General features: G+C 45.1%; 1 protein-coding gene across 1 annotated transcript; it reads right to left on the reverse strand.

Moving 5' to 3' along the window:
- Positions 1 to 20724, reverse strand: Trim27 (tripartite motif containing 27). The gene is made up of 8 exons (XM_028879307.2): positions 20002 to 20724; positions 18746 to 18841; positions 16510 to 16740; positions 11584 to 11606; positions 8253 to 8368; positions 8104 to 8136; positions 6631 to 6657; positions 1 to 596 (listed from the first exon to the last, which is right to left on the reverse strand). The coding sequence occupies exons 1-8, from the start codon at positions 20419 to 20421 to the stop codon at positions 1 to 3; spliced, it is 1542 nt and encodes a 513-aa protein (XP_028735140.1). The 5' UTR covers positions 20422 to 20724.
- Between the last annotated feature and the right edge of the window lie 646 nt (positions 20725 to 21370).

A 21370-nucleotide genomic window follows, 5' to 3' on the forward strand; every position in this document is an offset into this window, starting at 1 on the left:
TCAAGGGGAGGTCTCCATGGAATGGCCGTGATTCCCAACATGACCAGAAAACCCATCAATCCCACTCATAGGGCAGATGATCAAAGGAGCTGCGCTCTTCCCTCCCGAGTAGCTTAGGCTGAAGTAGGGCCGGACTGGCCCGCAGAAGGTAGCATGAGAGAAAGTAAAGGTATGGCATCTCTCTGTCACATTGTAGAAGGAGACCTCACCAGCATCATAGTCCAAGAAAATCCCTACCCGCTGGAGAGGGGTCCGAAGGGGGAGGGCAGTCATCGGGGAGGTAAGAGCCCAGTATTCTTTCCCATACCACAAAGACACTGCCCAGAATCCATTCTGGGGGGCTGAGGTCACTCCACCTTTTCTGCACACCGAGTCTTCACAGACACCTATGGTCCACTTGGCTTTATCTCCCACCTCTACCTCCCAGTAATGTCTCCCAGCGATGAAACACGGAGAGCCCAAGACACAGGGAAACAGATTGAACCGCTCAGGGTTGTCTGGTAGGTCCTGTTGGAGGTAACTGTACCGTACTTGGCGCAGATTATCAGAAAGGATCAGGCTGGGGTAAGCTGTGTCTGGGTCCAGGGTCACATCAACTGTAGAAACAAAGAGGGGATGGTCAGCTGAAAGCCAGAAGAGCCCACTCAAGACCATCTGGCATTTTGCCTACTCCCCTAGAACACAGCAAGAGATGTCCACTAGTGGTTGTATTCATTTTATGATCAAACACATCATACAACTACATATTTCAAAAATTACTTTTGGAACCAGGCATGGTGGCACACTCAGGAGACTGAGGCAGTAGTATCTTCCTGAGTTTTAGACCAGCCTAGGTCACATAGTGCTATACAGCAGTCTGGTATCAAAACCTAAAACTGTGTTAGATTAGCTGGTCCCCCTCTGTGCGGATAACAATGAAAGCAATACAATTTTACTCCCATCCTTCTCTCACATATAAGACTGAATTTCCATCAGACTACAGCTGAGGCTTCTTTATCCATGTCTAATTACTGAATTTGAAAATTCTGGTGGCCAACAGCTTAAGATGAAGCTGAATATTACCAATATACACAGCGAAGTCTAGCATTGCAGTGTACAATCAACCTTAACAGACATGCTTGGAAACATGCATAGTCATATTACAACAGATAGAGGCTCTTGGTCACATAAATTCAGGAGTTGCTATTTTCTTAAAGATTTATTTATGCATATGTACAGTCTTCTGTCTGCTTTTATGCTTGCACACCAGAAGAGGGCATCAGATCCCATTATAGATGGTTATGAGCCATCATGTAGTTGCTGGGAATTGAACTCAGGACCTCTGGAAGAGCAGCCAGTGTCTTAACCTCCGAGTCATCCCTCCAACACCAGGAATTGCAATTTTAATAAATTTACTGAAAAACAACCAACGAAATTTTGGTTTACAGATATTCTGGAGTTCAGAATTCTGGATAAAGAACTGAGATTCTGCCCACTTTGCCATCTTTCAAATCATTCTTTCATTTCTTCTCAGATTCTGTCTTGCACACCCACACCCTATTCATGTTTTCTCCTTTCCTGAGACAATCTGTGCAGATCAGATACCTTAGCCTCAAACAAACTACATAGCAAAACATGACTGTAAGCCCCTGATTGCCCTGCCTCAGCTTCCCAACTGCTGGGGTTATAGGCATACACTACCACATCCGGCCTCTGCCTAGTTTTTTGTTTTAATAAAGACGAGGTCTTTCTACATAAGTCCCACTGTCCTGGAACTCACTCTGTAGACCAGGCTGACCTAGAACTCAGAGATTCAACAGCCTCTGCCACTAAGTGCTGGGATTAAAGGTGTGTGCCACCTCACCTGGTTGCCTGGTTTGCCTTAAAGCAGATTACTCCATTGCTCTTTGGCTTTTAATCTAACATTGTGGAGAATTCATGTCATCCCTGGGTAGGTGGATGTGGGGTGTTTAAGAAAGCAGACTTAGCTCGGCAGTAGAGTGTTTGCCTAGCAAGCACAAGGCTCTGAGTTCAGTCCTCAGCTCTGGAAAAGGAAAAAAAAGGGAGGAAAGAGAGAGAGACAGACAGGAAGCAAAGCAAGCAAGCAAGCAGACTCAACAAGCCATGGGTAGTCAGTAGGCAGCTTTCCTCATGGCCTCGGCATCAGTTTCTGCCCTGACTGTCCCTCAATGATGGACTGCTACCTGAAAGTGCAAGAAGAAATAAACCCTTTCCTCCCCAGGTTATTTGTGGCCATAGTTGTCTCCTCTGAACAACAGAAGCTCTAACAAAGACAGAAACACTAACAATTTCCAAAATTTAAAATCCTGAATCATGACAGGACATTGGTAAAATTCAGGTTTATCTGGTACATGGACTACTCGCACTGAATGTGAGGTCGAGCTGTAGGCCTTGTGCACATCCTACTTCACAAATGAGTCTGTAGATACGCTAAGCCTATAGGCTGAAGAGGATGCCCCAATGCTGTGAAAGAGCCTTGGGGGACTGTCCAGGCAGCTGGCTGTTTCTACCAATTCACATCTTGTTTGCACTTCCTGTTGTGCTAGGTAATATTATTCCCTTCTTGGGTCTCTGAGGGAGTTGAAGATTAGATAGTTATAGTTATAGTTTTCCTTGTTAAGAATTTCAAAAAAGAAACTCAACTCACTAAAGAAGTGTAAAGTGTATAAATTTGAAAGACATTATAAGATAGTTCTCTATTAGTAATATAAGTTAGGATAGAAAGTGATTCAGATACATTTTGGACTTACCAATTTAGGATAGATAATGAAATATTTTCTCTGAGTTTGTCCAATGCAAATGGACTAGACATTGTTGATATATTTATTGCTTGTAGACGTTGTATATAGTCATTGTGCTTATTGAATATAGTTTTTCTTATAACTTTTTTTAATCAGTTTTTATTTTTATTAGAAAAAAAGGGGAAATGTGGTGATATTTTATTTGTATGTTAATAAATAAAGTTTGCCTGGAGATCAGAGGACATAGCCAGCCATAAACAAAAGTCAGGTGGTGGTAGCACATGCCCTTAATACAATCACATGGCAGGCAGAGTCTCTGTGCATTCAAGGACACAGCCAAGGGTGGTGACACCCACCTTTAATCCCAGTATCAACCATAGAGACCTAGAGGTCTGTACAGAGAGGCTAAGAGCCAATGAGAAGACAGAACAGCAAGGCAATAAAGGCGCAGGTTAGACAGGAAGCTGGTTCTCTTGAGAAGCTAAGGAGGCATGGTGAGCTAAGGTTAGTTGGTGGCTATCATTATTTCTCTGATCTCTACGGCTTTCACCCCTGTATTTGGCTCTGGGTTTCTTATTTAATAAGATTGTTTAGAAATTCATCTACAGTACCAGAAGGGGGAAATTGCTACACAGACCTGACCATGTTTTTTGGGAGGACTGTGATTGCCTTTGAACTTGAGTATGCACAGCTCAGTGGGCTGTTCTGTTTGAACTTGGAAGGCAAGAGTGTCCAGAGAAATGCAAATGATGGAGGCCTGGTTGTGAAGTTGCTGGAGGAAGCCAAGACTCTACTGTGGTCGTCTGTGTGGTATTTTTGTGTTAAGAATGAGTGGTATCTGGTCATCTGGAGCTGAAGAATCATCGGTGATTAACCAGAGACCAGCACCAATGGAGGAAAACATTTACTTTGCCAGGACAGACATCCCCTTTCTCCATACCTATTCAGTACAGTACTGAAGTCTTAGCTAGAGGACTAGAACCACTGAAGGAGATCAAGGGGATACAAACAGAAAGGAAGATTCATCATATCCTTATTTGAAGATGACAATTTTTTTTTTTAAAATGGCTTTTCGAAACAGGGTTTCCCTGTGTAGCTTTGGAGCCTATCTTGGAACTCACTCTGTAGACCAGGCTGGCCTCGAACTCACAGAGACCCGCTTGGCTCCACCTCCCAAGTACTGAGATTAAAGGTGTGCGCCACCATGCTCTGATAATTGAAGATGACATAATGTTTTATGCATAAAAGACCCTGAAGAGTCCATCAGGAAACTTCTACAGCTGATAAACACATCAACAACGTAGCAGGATATAAAATTAACACACAAAAATAAGTAGTCTTTGTATATACAAATAACAAACATACTTAGAAAGAAATTAGAGAAATGATCCCATTACAATAGCATCAAAAATAATTTTTTTTAAAGCCGGGCAGTGGTGGTGCATGCCTTTAACCCCAACACCTGGGAGGCAGAGGCAAGTGTATCTGAGTTCAAGGCCAGCCAGGTCGACACAGAGAAACCCTGTCCCGAAAAACAAAAAAGAAAACATAAACCAAAAAGATAAAGGGGAAACTAGGAGAATTAAATTTCACAGGCGATGGGAGGGCAGGGTACAAAGTGTTATATGGGGAGAGATAATACTAAAGCTTTTTGAAAAAGCCTCAAGGAAACCTAATACTGAATAAGCTTCCTAAAATATATACAGACAAAATGAATTTAAATGTTATGCATAGATAAGTTACCATATAATGGGATTCTGGGGACAATCTCTCAACTAAACACAATAAACTACTAAAAACCCCTACCAGGACTATGAATGAGTCAATCTTTTCTTGAGTTGTTGCTCAATGGTGTCTCAACTGCCCCTCCCCTCACATTACAGGCCATTGTTATTGGCTATCCTCAACAATTTGATGATAAGTCCCTGTTGCTGAAGACACTACATACTTATATCACAGAACATGGAGAAATTGAGTTGGTGCTCAAGTGGAAGCTTCACCCCTACCTGCTGGCATTTAAAGGTGCTATACATGCTACTGGAGGAGAAAAGTAATCATTCATCTCACCCAACTCAGAACCCTGGGAACTGTAATAATGATCTGCCTGCAAGACATGCCCACTGGTGAGTAGTGGCAAAAATGTTACGGAAATAACCAACCATCTTATGATTGCATTTTAGGTCTGCTTCATAAGATGGAACCCATACGTGACGCTGTCACTGAGGTTAAGAACCCAAGGCTAGTAGGTCACAGGTCCAAGGGGACAGTTATTCTGCTAAATGAACAGTGCAATAAAGTGACTACTAATAACACACTGCTATATGCATAGATAAGTACACTGCTTAACCCTTTTCAGAGAAGCTTCTTTTTGCAATAGATAGTAATTAACAGAGATCCATAAATGGTCAGTGTAGACTTTGGAATATTCAGTCCTAAATGGTATGTCTGTATAACATTCTTCCTCTCAAGGCTCAGGAGTCTATGCAGAAGAAGGGGTGGAAAGACTTTAAGAGCCGAAGTGGTAGATGACTTCAAGGAAACTCTTCCAACAGAACAGGGCAGATGTACATATAAACACACATATGATGTGACAGCATGTATAAAGGCCTGCACAAGCTCAAGCCAGACAAAATTCCAGCATGGAGATGGGAAAGTGGGCACGAAGTACCACCCCTAGCAAAGAAGCTATTCGAAATTGATAGTGCTTGGAGAGGGAAAATCAATTTTCTTCAACAGGATGATACTGGGTCTATCAACTACATTCCAGGTCAGGCTCCATGCTCAGCCAATACAAATTGGATTCCATGATCAAAATATATTGAATGAAATTCTCAAAGAATAAACAAACATTTAAAAAATTCATGATAGGTTACAGGCGAGGTGACCCTTGGTTCAACAATCTGTCTGCAAAAGTGACCTATCTACTCTCATCCACTCTTTTTGGTGCTATGAATTTAACAAAGGCCCTTATACACACACAGGTTCACAACCTGCCAATGAGCTATATGTCCAGCACCAACTCGTCTTTCTTGTGTCATGGGTATACCTCTTATCTCCAACCAGACTGTAAATTCCAAGGGCAGAATAGCGCTCTCTAAAGTGTTTTACATATTAGCCTGTGCTAACATGTGACATACTCAGCCAGTATTCAAAGAAACAAATATCAATGGCAGAAGCAATGGCTCAGCAGTTGAGAGCAGTTGCTGCCTTTGCATAAGACCTGGGTTTTGTTCCCAGCACCTACATGGTGGCTCACAATCATCTGTGACTCTCGTTCAAGGGGATCTGACACTTTTTTTAGCTTCTGTGAGCAGCAGACATGCTATATACATGTATTCTAAATACTTAAAATGCATAAATACATAAATAAACATTGATAACAGCCTTTGTCCCAATTAAGGAAGACCTAGTAATTAAAGGTTAGAAGTAAATACACCTCAGATTTGGGTTTCCTGGAACCAGACTAACTCAGTCTCTGAATCGTAAGTTAAAGATGGATGTCTAAGGGTTGTCAGATTTTTGCCCAGAGCACACTGCTGAAAGGCTAAGACCCCCAGGCTAACCAGCACGAAAAATAAGAGCTGATTCAATCATTTCTGTTTATGGCAAACAGCACATTGCCCCAGATACTAGTTGGGAAGGTTCATACTACAGTGGGATCTTTCTGTTTCTGGAGAACCACGTTTCTAGAATGCCACAATTATTTAAAGTGATAAAGATGTCACTTTAGAAAACACATGGAAACAGCCAGAGGCTTCTGGTTATATGCTATTTGTACATATGCAACTAAAGGATCCAAACTCAGGCAGTCTCAAACCACTTGTAATAGTGGTTAGGTTCAGAAAGCTTGTATTCCTTTCTCCAACATTGTTTGTCTTCTAGCACGTACCTGAATATAATTGAGCCTCTCTCAATTCTGAAAGAACAAGAAAGAAAAGATGTTACTGAACCTGTGTGTCTTTCTAGGAAACATGTTAAGTGAACCTAATCTGGTTAAAAATCATAGAGCAGCGGAATCTACTAGTATTTCAGAATCCTTGTGTCAATTGGGCATTGATTTCTTTGTTCACAGTTATGAATCCATATCTGCTATCTACCCATGAATTTTTTTCCTTTTCTCTCTTTTTCTGTTTTTTTTAAGACAGGGTTCTCTGTATAACAGCTCTGGCTGTCCTAGAACTTGAATTGTAGACCAGGCTGGCCTTCAACTGGAACTTGCTTTGTGGACCAAGCTGGTCTCGATCTCAGAGATCCATCTGCCTCCCAAGTGCAGGGATTAAAGGCATGCACTACCACTACCCGGCTCTTTTTTAAAAAAAGACAGTCTTACTATGTAACCCAGGCTGACCTGAAGCTCACTATATGGCCCAGGCTGGCTTTAAACTCATGACAGTCATCCCTGATTAGCTGTCCAAGTATTAGGTTTACAGGCATGACCATTATGCTTTGCTCATGGAAGAATTTTTAGGACTAGAGGGCTTGGAAACCCTGGCTATACAGATAACATGTGTGAACATAGTATCAGACTGAGTCACGATCAAGAATTCCACGTTCCAGAGAGCCACCTGACTCTGCAAAGGCAAAATTTGCATAACATATATATTTACAACTCAATGTGTACAAACCGTCTGCTGCAGAAGCTGAGTGGCTCAAATGACACCCACTGTCATCATTAATTTATGTGGGATTTCTAGTTGGCCAGGGATTTCACCCAAGAGTCTTTGAAGTGGCAAAGGAAGAGGAAGAGAAATAAACAAGAATCAGATTGAGGAAAGCCACTTCTGAACTAGCCACTGAACTAAATGTACTTGTGGAGTGCAGGTATGGCACATGTGTAACCCCAGAGGCTGAGGCAGCAGACTGGTGAGGAAGAGGCTAGACTAGGCTACATATTAAGACTGTCTCAAAAAAACTCAAACAAGGGCTGGAGAGATGGCTCAGAGGTTAAGAGTACTGACTGCTCTTCTAGAGGTCCTGAGTTCAATTCCCAGCAACCCATGTGGCTCACAACCATCTGTAATGAGATCTGGTGCCCACCCTCCCAAAAAAAACCTAAACTCAAACGAAACCGTCAATAATGTAAAGTAGGGAAGCAGATGATGACTGTGTGTGTGATGACTGTGTGTACTGTGTGTGTGTGTGTGTGTGTGTGTGTGGTGTATGTGGCGTCTGCTCTTTCCTTACACTGTTATGTAGGTTCCAAGTTTCAAACTCAGGTCAACAGTCAACAGGCTTGCACAGGCTTGCACAGTAAGTGAGTGCGTTTACTGAGCCATCTTGCTGACCCTCCTGAACTCTCAATATACTCAGCTTCTTCCCAAGAAACTTCAAACATCAAGAGCCCAGTCAATAGAAAATTTACCTTGAATTTTCTCCATATCTGACTGCATTTTTTCTAAGGACAAAAGAGAAGAGATTCAGTTTGTATTACTCTGTCTGGTTAGAAAATGCATCATCAGGTGATAACATACAGATATCAGAATACAAACCCACTTCCTCTCCTCATATTACCTGTGAACTGCTTCAGACTTTCTGTCAAGAACAGACATTTTTGAGCAAAAATATGGATTTTTTCTTGTAAATCTGGAGGTGTGATCCAGGGCTCAGGGATCCTGATTCTTTCAGCTCTAAAATAAAACAACAACAAACCATATGTGATTCCTTTCCCTCAATTTGCCAGGGCCTGGCTACTCTGTCCAACACTAGTGGGCAGTTTTTAGAACCAGCTACTGCAAGCTTTCACCATTTTCCTCTAAATCACCTTTAGAGATGAAAGTGAGATAATCTTGCTCATGTTCATCTCCCCCAGAGCACTAGCTCATGGCTTTGCGAACAGTACGTCTTCAGGGGGTACAGTGGCTCCCCCCTAAATTCCAGTCCTCAGGAGGCAGGAACACGAGGAGGATCACTGCTTGCTTCAAGTTGTCTAGGGCTACAAAGTGAGATCTTGTCTTAAAACTTCCCAAACAACCAGGTGGTGGCGGCAGCACACACCTTTAATCCCAACAATTGGGAAGTAGAGGTGGGTGGATCTCTGAGTTCGAGGCCAGCCTGGTCTACACAGCAGAGTTCCAGGACAGCCAGGGCTACATAGAAAAACCCTGTCTTGGAAAATCAAAAGACAAAACAAAAACAACAAAAAACAAAAAATACAAACCTTCCAAAATGAAGCAGACAAAAGAGCAAGTCTTCAATATTGAAATGAATTATGAGGCTAACCTGGCCAGAAAGCAAAGTGTTATGACAAAAGCCCTTGTGGGCAATTGTCTAGAATCTTCAGGTTCCCAAACAGAGAGAGAAGGCCATCTTTAGACAGAGAGGTTCTGTGTAAGGGATCAGACCCAATTTCCTAACCTCTGAAAAAAGGGACTGTAAAGCAAAAACTTGCCTTCTCCCATCTTCCACACATTATAGCTCATGGCGGGTCAATCTTCCACCTGTGACCTTACGACTGAGTTGTAATGAGAGATTAAAAAGCATCTAATGGAATTTTCAAAAATCTGCTTAAAGGGTCAGGGAAGACAGCTCATCAGGTAAAGGAATCTGCAGCGCTAGGGCATTCCCTAAACCCACACTGTAGAAAGAGAACCAATTCCTGACCCACGAGTTATCCTCTGATCTCTGTATGTGTTGTGGTGTGTACTCATCTATCATGCATGCGAAACCACACATGTAACACACACACATATACACACACACACCAAAAAAACGAATACTTTTTCTTTAAATCGGCATAGACATCATTGGCATTCTCGCAGTTCTCTTGGTCTAAATGAGGACCACACTTCAGGCAGGGTAAAATGGGAAGAAATCAGCCTCTGAAGACCACTGGCACCACCACACCAACTACAGAGCTATATGTAGCTATCTACAAACTTCTTATAAAATTTTTACTATGCTTAAACCTTATGTCAATGAAACTCATAGAGCCAAATCTATTTTTTTTAAACATTTATTTATGTATATGAATGCTCTTTCTGCATGTACACCTTTATGTCAGAAGAGAGCATCGGTTCTAACTATAGATGGATGGTGCACAACCATAATGCAGGTGCTGGGAATTGAACTCAAGACCTTTAGAAGAGCAGCCAGAGATCTTAACCGCTGAGCCATCTCTCCAGATCCGTATGTTCTTTTAAAAAAAGATTTATAGGCTGTGCAGTGGTGACACACACCTTTAATCCCAGCACTGGTGAGGCAGAGGCAGGCAGATCTCTGAGTTCGCAGCCAGCCTGGTCAACAGAGTGAGTTCTAGAACAGCCAGGGCTACAACAGAGAAACCCTGTCTCAAAAAAAAAAAAAAAGTTAATTTTATTTGTGTGTGTGTGTGTGTGTGTGTGTGTGTATGCATGCCACATCTTCAAGTGCCCGTGGATGATAGAAAGGGGATCCCTTGGATCTGGAATCACAGGCAACTTATAGCGGGTGCTGGGAAACAAACTTTAGTCTCTGGAAGAGTAGCAAGAGCTCTTAGCTGCTGAACTATATTTCTACGGTCCCCAAGCCTACTCTTTACTAATTTCTAGGGTCTGATAGCAACTTTCATGCAAGGTTGATGGCTTGCCATCCCAGTTCTGCATCAAAAACCGGAAAATAAAAGAGTAGGGCATATGGACTAATAGTAGAGCGCATTTCTGGCATGTCAAAGGCCCTGGGTTCAATATCCAGTACTGCAGAAAAGGGAAAAACAAAACAAAACCCCCATACAAAACCAAACACAAAACTGGCATTGTAGCTCATGCCTGTCATTTCAATGTAAGAAGCTGGAGCAGGAGGACCAGAATTCACAACTAGCCTACTATAGAAGACCTTATCTCAAAATAACACCAAACCAAACTCAACCCAAATAATCTAGCAGACACAGCCTTACTTTCTTGGCCACCCAAATGGGATTGTTACAACTTCCAATTCCTCTTCATCTCAGCAGCTCTGAGGACTACAGTTATTTGCATGCATCTCCCAGCCAACCCATCAAACTGCATTTTCCTTTGAAGGAGCTTAATCAATTTCCAAATTCAGCTTTGTCAAAGTCAGTCTCATCCTGTAGGTACCCCATATTAAACACTTTCCAAAGCCTAAACATCTGTCCTGCAGCTGCCTTGTCTTCTTGCCTGCTCCAAATTCTCCCTCTTTCTTCTGGTCTGGTGTCTCTCCTCCATTTCTAGCACTGGCAAATCAAGTCCTGGGCTCGTTGATGGCAAACACGTCCTAGCACCGAGCTCCACTCTCTCTCTCTCCATCTGACAGCACAGTAGAGAAATGGCTACACCAGAATCCATGTGACCCTCCAAGCCAGTCATATCTTTTTTAGGCCTTATTTCCCCCATTATATTAAAGAATGAGATAAGAAGATGGAAAAAACTCTGAAATTTGTAGGAAGCAAGAGTCACAATCTGCTCTTGTACTCTTTTCAAGCTCTGGAACTGTCCTTACATCTAAACTACAGCACCCCCACAAGTGAACTCTCTCACTCCAACATCAATTTGTCAAAAGTTCCAAAGTGGATTTTTTTTTTTTTTTTTTGAGACAGGGTCTCACTACTTAGCTCTGGCTGTCCTGGAACTCACTATGTTGATCAGGTTGGCCTCAAACTCACAAAGATCCGCCTACCTCTGCTTTGAAAGTACAGTGATTAAAGGTATACTTCATTGGGCTCTGCCAAGTTCTAAAGTTCTACTGAGGAGCTTATAAGGTTCTCTAGTCCTCTGAACAGTAAGATTCCTCAGTGACAGACAGCACTTAGTAAGCCATCTACTTCTCAGGTGCTAGTCTCTAATTCGGATTCACAAATGCTGGCCCATAGTCTTGGTTTACAACACAACACAAGGACAGAAAAGTGTACCTGCTCAGTGTCTCTCCAATGTCCTGCAAGAGAAAAGAAGGAAAGCCATGAGATGCTACGCACAACTTGAGTTTTCTCCACAGGGCCACTGAAAACCCAGCCCTCTTACAGACACTACAGTCAATTTTTTACTTGATAGTTGCAAAAAGTATTTCATTAACTTTAAAATCTCTTCCATGACTTAAACACAGTGCCTGAAGAATCTCTCCCTTATTATTATGGATTTTTCTACTTTTTAAAGTTTTTTGTCTTGCTTTTAGGATTTATTATTATGTATAGTGTTCTGCCTGTATGTATGCCTACATGCCAGAAGAGGGTACCAGATCTCATTATAGATGGTTGCAAGCCAGCATGTGGTTGCTGGGAATTGAACTGAGGACCTCTGGAAGAGCAGTCAATGCTCTTAACCTCTGAGCCATCTCCAACACTTTAAAGTTTTTTTAAATTTTACTATTTTTTTGTGTATGCTAGTTTTGCCTACATGTATGTCTGTGTACCACATGTGTGTCTGATGCCGGCAGAGGCCAGATGAGGGCATGTGATCTCAGATTTATAGCTGGCTATGAGCTACCATGTGGGTGCTGGGAATCAAACCTGAGTCCTCAGAAGAGCAGCCAGTACTCTTAACTTCTGAGCCATCTCTTCAGCCCCATCCCACCCCTTTTTTAAAGACAGCATCTCATTATGTAACCTTGACTAGTCTCAAACTTGAGGATCCACCTACCCCTGCTTCCTAAGAACAGATATTATAGATTATTATTTTATTCAATGGGCTGTAACCCATTGCTGTTTTTATTTTGGTTCAAAAAACCCTAACAATTTATTCTAGAGTCCTTGCCACTCCTCCTGACCCCTCCTATCTTATTTGCCCATTTCCCATGATTTCGTTTCTTTTGCAAAACTAGCTCATACATGTAATCTCCAATCTCTTTTTCTTACCCCAAAGTATCATACTCTCTTATGACTTTAAGATTTTATTTTTATTGTATGTGTGCACTGTCTGCACAAAGAACCCAAAAGAACTCACTGGATCCCCTGGGGTTGGAATTACAGGCAGCTGTGAGCCACCTGATATGAACGCTAGGAATTGAACTCAGGTCTCCTAAAAGGGCAGGAAACATTATTAACCACTGAGCTATCTCCCCAGCCCCATAGTTAGTTTACATTTTGATTTTTTCATCCACATGAGTTTACAGGTACTATCCCTCTTCTCAACCCTCTTGAGACAGGACCTTACTATGTAGCTAGCCCTGGCTGACCTGAAACCGTTTGTACAGACCAGGCTGGTCTCAATATTGCATTGATTCTCCTACCTTTGCCTAGGTATGCACTTCCGCTTCAGGCCTCTCAGTTACCTTTCTTCTTTTTAAAAGCTGCATAGTATACTGCTGGGCATGTGTTTAGCTGACTAAGTCAATCTTTTAGGTTTGGAAGTTAGACTATTTCCAGGACTTACACACAATGTTGTAATCATCTTGGTATGGATTTTCATACTTGGGTCTGACAACTTTGAACTCCCACCAGCAGATCTAACAACATCCCAAACACTTGCTCTTCTAACTGATAAGGGAAACCTTAGTGTAGTTTTGGTAGGCAGCTTATCTCTTGGTGACTTTTGCCCATTTTCCTATAGAATGTTCTTTCAACTTTTTTTCTTCCTCAGATAGGATCTCATGTGGCCCAAGAAGGCTCAAACTCCTGATCCTCCTACCTCTACTTGCCAAGTGACAGGGTCACTCTGTAGCCTAGCTTGGCCTTGAACTCATAGCAATCCTTCTGACTCAGTGTAGGGAGACAGGTATGAACCACCACACCAGGCCCCGCCCCCTTTTATGACTATGTTGTCTCTTATCTAATTCAACTGGTTAAAACTTCCAATAAAGTTCTGAAACAGCATGCAACAGTTTGCAGCTGTAGCACTTGGGAAATGAGGTAGAAGGTAAGTGCAAGGCCAACCTGGGTTATACGAGATCTTCAGTTCATAAAACCAAAAAGTGAACAGAGGTCGAGGGTGCCTTTTTTCCCTGACCTCTGGACAGTCTGCTTTTCCAAAGACATAACTCTAAACAGCCCTGGAGAGTCATCAGACTTCTCCTCCTTACTGGATCCATGCATACTCCCATCATTCACCTTCAATTTCATGATCCATATAGTAAAAAACTATTCTCACATGCTGAGGTAGCTGTGTTGGCATGAAGTCATAGCATCTTGGAGGTTAAAGCAGGACATATGAGTTTGAGGCCAGCTTAGGCAACATAGCAAAACTGTCTCAAAAAAACATACTAAAACAAAACCCCATTACAATTCCCCAAAACATGCTGGATGCGGGTGCAACCTATAATTCCAGATCTGTGAGTTTGAGGCAAGTCGGGGATACACTGTGAAACCTTGTCTGAAAAAAAAAAAAAAAAAAAAAAAGGGTAGGACAAGTGGCTGGATAGCTCAGTGGTTAAAAGCACTGGCTGGTCTTTCAGAGGTCCTGAGTTCAATTCCCAGCATCCACATGACACCTTACAACTGTAACTCTAGTTCCTGGGAATCTAGTACACAGACATACATGCAGGCAAAATACCAAAGAACATACTATATATATATATATATATATATATATATATATATATATATATACATACACACACACATACATATATATATGTGTATATATACATACACACACACACATATATATCCTTAAAAAAAGAAGCAGCTGGGTACACATGTCTTTAATCCCAGCACTCAGGAGGCAGAGTAGGATATATTCACAATGGAATATTAAGCTATAAAAAGAAATAAGGTATTAATTCATTCCATGAGAATGAATATTGAAAAAATTATGCTGAGTAAAAGAAGCTAGAAATAAAAAGTCCACATATTGTATGATTTTATTGAACACCGAAAATGTTTTAAAAAAACCCAGATACAAGGACTAGAGGTAGAAAGGAATGAAAGGGACTGCTAAATGAAATGGGGTTTCTTTAGGGGGGTGGTGATAAAAGTGTTCTGGATTTAAATAGTAAGCTGATATTTGAATTCATTATTTTAAAATGCTATGTTTGTGCTACAGAAACAACATTTTGAAATGGTGAAATTTTATTTTCCATGCAAAAAAAAAAAAAAAAAAAAAAAAAAAAACTCCAGCCCAAACAGGCCCAATTCTGTTTCTCAGGACTTACATGGTAGCAGTGAAGACCCAAGGCAGCCAACATCACCCACAAAGGGCAGAACAGTCCAGCAAATAAACTGTCATTGGGGGCCAGAGGGTAGGAGCACCTTGCAAGCCTGATGACTTGAGTTCAAGCCCCAGAACCCACATAAAGGTGGGAGGGGAGGACGGATTCCACACAGCTGTCCTCTGACTTCCACTGCCATATGGCCACACCCACCTACCATCAGTCATCATCAATTTGTCACTGACCAAACAATCCTACCCTGCCTCAGAGAGCAGAGGCTTTCCCATACATTGCAGCAGTCTCTTCTCACACAACAGAGGACCTCCTGGAACAAATGTGCTATTCTATCCCCACAACCCTCTTAGTAGCATACACTTCTGATGTCCCATCATTTTGGATTGTGTCCACGTGTTCTCTCACCTGATCTGTACCACAGACATCCTCCTCCCACTTTTAAAAGGTTTAGTTTCTTCAAGTAGTCCCTCCAGATAAAGCACAGAAGCCTCCTTGTCTCTAGGAATCTGCTCCATCATCATCCTTCAAATAGTTTCACCTATGAGTTTCTATTCACCTCACCTGGTCACTTTTCAACTCTAACATGGTTACTGCTCAAAATTATTACTGTGACAATTCTACGTGGAGTCACCAGTCACTTAAAAAGCTCTGACACTGCTGGGCGTCACCTGCATCAAGACTGTCGTCTACTCCCACCATCCTGGTCATCTGCCTCACAGGTCAGCAGTCTCCCTTGCAAACTCCCCCTTCTCTCTCCAACAGAAAAAGTGACATTCATCAAGACAGCTTAAGCTGTCTGCCCTTACTGTGCTACCGGTGAGAAAACTTGTTCTTGAAGAGTTAGATGGTCAACAGTTTAGGTTTCACTATCTACACAAATACTCAGTACTACTGAGGCAATGGAAAAGCAGTGAATGTTATATATATGAATGAGCATGGCTATGTCTAATAAAACTTATAGACATCTAATCTCAATGTCATACAGTTTCACCTATGATGAAAAACATTCGCACCTAGTTCCCAAACATCTTTAAAATATGAAAACCTAATTGGTTCCAAGCACCAACAGAAAAAAATGGCAGGCCATAATTTGCTCACTAACCTATGTACTATTGTACTAACCTATAACCTGTTTAAAATGGCATTTATTAACAGATGTGACAACCATTTACTTATTGTCTGAACTTCAAAGTAAAACATAATTAAGGAAAGCTTATTTTCCTACCACTTAATTCCAGTGCCCACCACAGTGCCCGTGGCAGTGGAAGGTAAGACAGGAGGGCAGGCAGCAGATCATGTATACTGTGGTCTTGCCCTGTGAGTACACTGGCCTTCCTCAGCTACACTAACACAGGCAAGTTACAGCCATGTTCAGGCTAACGTACCTGCTCTCTAGATGTCTTCGGGCTGTGCTAACGTCCATGCACATATTAAAGTAAAGGCTTTATCATAATCCAGCCTGAGCAAATGAGATCAGGGAAGCCCTGACAGTGTCAAGGGCCTGGCCTGCGATCTGACCACGTAGTGCAGGACAGGCCCAGAGACTAGGGTTTTCTTTTCCCGTTCCATGACACAGTGCAACTGAAGAACTGAGTGTGTCAGTCACAACAGGCTTTCCTTCCGAAGTGCCCGGCACTCAGGCAGTCCAAAAGGACAAAGGGAACCGTGAACTTGTGACAACAGTGAAGCTGCCCTGTCCTGCTGCGTCCAGCAAGCTGCCCTGCAGGGCTCTCCTGGTTACCTGTAGGAGTTCCCGGGTGGGCTGCTGCTGCTTCTCTTCCAGCTGGGCAATCAGGCCACTGAGGTGAGAGATGTTGCAGGAGAACTGAGTGATGGCGCCATTGATGCTGTTGTAGATGGCCAAGTCTAGCTCCTCGAGGCGAGCTAAGAGGCGATACTCATGTTCCTTCAAGGAGTGATAGAGCTGCTCGAACTCCCAAACGATTTTTTCCCTCTCCATCTGGGTCAGGCTCTGCACACAACAAACAAAGGCAGTGAACAGGAAAGGCTCACTTCTACAACTCTTCATACTAAAACAGATTCTCATTCATTCTCCCTCCCTCCCTCCCTCTCTCTCTCTCTCTGCAGTCTTTATACACCAGACACACAATGACCATGAATTGAATTACTCCAATGGCAATTAAGAAAGAGTCCCTGACCTTAAGGGACTCGGTCAAGTGAGAGTCAGGTTCATGAGAAACCATCATGGTGGATAAAGAAGAACTGTCTTCCCCAAATCCATGTCCACACAGGATCTTGAAGAATGCCGTGGAAGCATAAACTAGATAGGCTTTCTAGGTTGAGCAAAAGGCACAGGTAATCATGTGGGGAGAGAAGACACATGGTTCTACATGCTTGGAGCCCGTGAGCACCGAGGGACAAGGTCAGATCATACCCTGCCTGCCAGAGTCATGAAACAGCCATAGAGAAGTGGCAAGGTGAGGTGTGTGTCCTGTGGAGGTGATCTGTAACGATCAAGTACACATTTCTAGCCTTGTTTACTTGGTCCCTTTACATGATCCATGCCCTATGATTTTTCGGGATGCTTGTGGGCTTGGCATTGAAGAAGGTGTCCTCCTTTCTGTTCTCCACACAATGTGTCTATTCCAGTTTGTCTGTCTTTCCTTCTCCACCCACTATCCCACTGCCAGGAAGCCGGAGTCAGGTGTGCTGGTGAATGCCTGTATGCCCAGCGCTTGGAAGGCAGAGATGGGAAGACGGGCTTTAAGGTCAGCGTTAGCAATATAATGAATTCAAGATCAACCTGAGCTATGTAAGACCTCATCACAAAAAAACCAAGACTTCTAAGGAATTATAAGTGTGGCAGTGCATACCTGTAATCCCAGAAGACTAAGCAAGGGATATTCAGAATTCAAGACATTCTTGGGCTACAGAGTGAAATTATTTCTGAATAAATAAATGGTCACCAAATGGCTCTAGAACAGTCAAGAAACATTTCCTTGAATCCAGCCACACCCACTCATCCATGTATTGGACATGGCTGCTTCTGAGGAACAATAACTGAGCTATTTAGTTGTGATTCGGCTTGTGTAAACCCACAAAGCTAAAACTACTACTGGCCCCTTTTAGAAAGTTTGCCAAACCTGATCTGAACTCAGCTGCTCCAAGACGACACCCCACCTCACCACACCTCTCTAACCAACCTTCTTAGGCACTTACTAGGCATCTTTGTAGCACACGCTTGTGCACATTACGTGCACACGATACATACACACCTTGTGTTATAGACCCTTTTCATAAGCTCATATCTCTTCTCAGCTGAGTAAGACTTTCAAAGGCATAAAGCATACAATATAGTCTTAGATGTACAAAATTAAAGCTAAAAGAAACCTTGAAGATCAGTGTTCCCAAAAGGGGTTGTGACTGACGCCCTGGCAGGAACAATTTGCCTGGCACAGGTCTGTTTCTTGCTGCAAAAATACTTATCAACCTTGTTCCACCTTCCCACTCAGCCTTCAACTTGGCCCCAAACAGACCATTTACCATTTCAAAGGCAGAAAGGGCAGCACCAGCCTGCTGGAGAACCACAGGTTTCATCTGACCCCTCGATTTCACAAAGAAATTAAGGCCAAGAGAGGCTGCACCACCTCTCCATCTAAACTGACTAGTGTCAGAGCCAAGGAGCAAACCCAAGATTCTAGATTCCTAGAGGCTGTACCTCTCTGGACAAACTTCCCAGAGCTGACACTGCTGTACGTGTAAGTTCAGTCCACTCAGGATCACCGAGAAGTTTCTTCAACCTACTTTCAAGCAAGGGGTGCCAAGGTCTCATTCAGCTGTGTGTGGCAGAGCTAAGTGGTGGGATTGACAGACACCAAAGGGACGACAGGCTGTTTGGTTTTCACCGTACCCCGGCCAAGACTGAGATTTCTCAAAGAGTATCAGAGACAGTAGTTCAGAAGGTTACTATCCAGATGCAATGCCTCTGCAGGATGGAGATCTGGATGGACCCTTACCAAGAGCTCAGCTCTTGCCTGCTCCCCCTGTGCCCGCCGTCTCTTCTTCAAGTCTTTTACTCTTCTCAGATGGTCCAGCCGATTCTGGATTTGTTCCTGAAGAAAGCAAACAGTTGGGCAGGTCAAGATTATACAGATCTCAGCATCAGAATAGTTACTCTGCTCATCACACAGGAACCCAAACAACAGATGCCAAGGCCCGGCTGGACTGTCCTCAGACCACAATGCCACTCCTGGGAAGAGCCCAAAGCACAGGGGTCAGCACAGCTCTGCTTTAGCGATTTGTTATTTAAACTCTGAGCCACCTACCAGTTCCTAGATGGGTTCTGCATAAGTTATGAGGCATCTGGCTAAGAAGGCTCAAAAGCTAAGGTGCACCTCTTCCTCGGAGGACTGCAGAGAAAATGATTTATTTTCCTCATGCACAGAATCGGTAAACATCACTTTCCCAAACTACATCTTATCACCGGCGAGTGAAATGATACAGGTGTCAGCTCTGTAAACAGCACTGACATTTGGATGAACTCACATTTAAACAAATACAACTCTGTGTGTGTGTGTGTGTGTGTGTGTATTCCTGCAGCCCTCAAAATAGATGCATTATCACTGTAGAGCTCCTTTATAAGTAACATTTTTGCATTTCTGTGGAGTCCTGCCAGTGTTTATTCAACAGTCCACAAAGGCCTCTTCAGGTCTTGTGAGTTCACTCACTCCTCATGATGACCGTTCTCTCCCGAGTCTCAGAGTGCCTAAACGATTCACTCCAGCAGTAAAGAGCTGTTTTCATTTCCACTAGCTCCTAAAACAGGTGACAGGGAAGTGCCGGGGACACAGATTAAGGGACAGGCACTGCTTTGGTTGTGAATTCAGCCGGGCCCGCAGCGGCCGCTCGGTTTGCTCTCCCGGGGCCAGCTCGGGTTCGAGGTCTCCAAGGCCTCTCGCAGGGGACGCGCGGCTCCAAGTGCACCTCCTTTGTCAAGGGAGCGTCCCCTCGCGCCGTCCCTGCCCCGCACGCGTGGAGGCAGTTAACGGGGCGGGGGGTGGGGGGTGCTGGAGTGGCGGGGAAGCGATGGGGGTGGGGACGCCTCTGGCCTGGCCAGCTACAGGTTCTCCCTGCCGAGTCTTGAGCGCGGAGGCTCGGCGGCCGACAGGGAGGAAATGACGGCGCTGGGCCCCACGTCCGGCTCGCCATTTTCTCGGCGGCAGGCCAGCAAAGCCCCCGGCTCGCCCCCTTTGTCCGCCGGGCCCGGCCCTACCTTAAAGCCCTCCACCGCCTCCTCGAGCGGCAGCACGCTGTGGCCACGGTGCTCCCGCGAGCGGTCGCACACCACGCAGATGGGCATCTGGTCCTGCTCGCAGTACAGCTTCAGGGGCTCGCGGTGCTTCTCGCACACGCCCATCTCGCCGCCGGGCCCCGACGGCCGCTCGGTGCGCAGCTGCTTCACCAGCTGGGTCACGTTGGCCAGGTGCCGGTTGGGCCGCATGTGGCGCTGCGGGAAGGTCTCCCGGCACTGCGGGCACGACACGTTGGTCTCCGCGGCCCCCCAGCAGCGGGCCAGGCAGGCGCAACAGATGTTGTGGCCACAGTCGAGCATCATGGGCTCCACGAAGTACTGAAGACACACGGGGCAGGTGGTCTCCTGCTGCAGGCACTCGGCCACGCTCCCGGAGGCCATGGCGCGGGCCCACTGGGCCGCAGGGCATGAGCACGGAGCCGAGCTCTGGCGGAGCCCGGCGCGCTCGCTCGGCGGCTCCGCTCCGGAGCGGGGCGGGGCCTCGGAGGCCGGGAGCCCGGACGCGCGCGGGGCTCTCGGGCGGCCAGGCCAATCCCCGCGCAGCCGCACCCCGACGCCGACAGCGCGGGAAGGCCTGGGCCCCAGAGCCCGGCAGGAGGCCGAGCCGAGGGGTGCCGGGAGCCGGGCGCCGCGGGCTGGCTCACAGGGCAACGTGGCCGCGTCGGAACGGATCCCGAGGCCGCGCAGACTCCTCAGGGCCGAGCGGAAGAGGTGGACCGGGGGCGGGGCCTGGCTTCGCGCGCCCAAGTCCCCTGCCGGCGAGGAGGCGGGTGTCCTCCGCCCGCGCGCGCGCGTCGGCGGTGGCCGCCCGGTGCGGTGTGCGCACCGTGCGCCTGGCCGTGGGGTCCGGACGCTCCAGGCGTCTGTGGACCCCGAGTCTTTTTGTCGGTTTCCTCTTAGGGCCCAGGCCTCGGCTCCTTTAAAAGTAAGATGGCTTTGTAGACGTGCTGGGAAGCCGGGCGGAGGAGAGCCCCGCTAAGCCCCTCCCTGCGTGTGAAGCCCTCTGAAACACACCCAACCCCGGGGTTTGCAATTGCTAGAACAAGGCTGCCTTATCAGCAACTTGGAGAAGCCCAGTTCTCCTTCTTGCACCCCGGAGTAAGTTGGTTTACCGTTCCGAGCCTCATCTTTCTCCTCGTGTGGAAATGGGGATGGTCGGAATCCAGACTAGAGCGCTGACGATGAGCAGCCCCCTGGTACCTCCCGGAGTCCTCCCCTTTCTCCCGATCGCTACGGCTCCTGGGGCGCCACTCCACCGAGAGCCCGCCCTTGGGTCCCTAACTTCTTAGCAGGCGCCCTCAGTGCCCAACTTCCCCACTTCCCCGAGTGA

Source organism: Peromyscus leucopus, chromosome 5 (assembly GCF_004664715.2).
Source record: "Peromyscus leucopus breed LL Stock chromosome 5, UCI_PerLeu_2.1, whole genome shotgun sequence".
In the NCBI taxonomy this organism is placed as follows: Eukaryota; Metazoa; Chordata; class Mammalia; order Rodentia; family Cricetidae; genus Peromyscus; species Peromyscus leucopus.

What these genes read in the sequence shown, in the direction of transcription:
- Trim27 (XM_028879307.2), bottom strand. Translation starts at nt 20,421, where the DNA reads ATGGCCTCCGGGAGCGTGGCCGAGTGCCTGCAGCAGGAGACCACCTGC. An exon ending in AGGCAAGAGCTGAGCTCTTG is followed by an intron (nt 16,741 to 18,745) that starts GTAAGGGTCCAT and finishes TGTTGTGTGCAG; the next exon opens with AGCCTGACCCAGATGGAGAG. An exon ending in CCACCCGGGAACTCCTACAG is followed by an intron (nt 11,607 to 16,509) that starts GTAACCAGGAGA and finishes TTTCTCTTGCAG; the next exon opens with GACATTGGAGAGACACTGAG.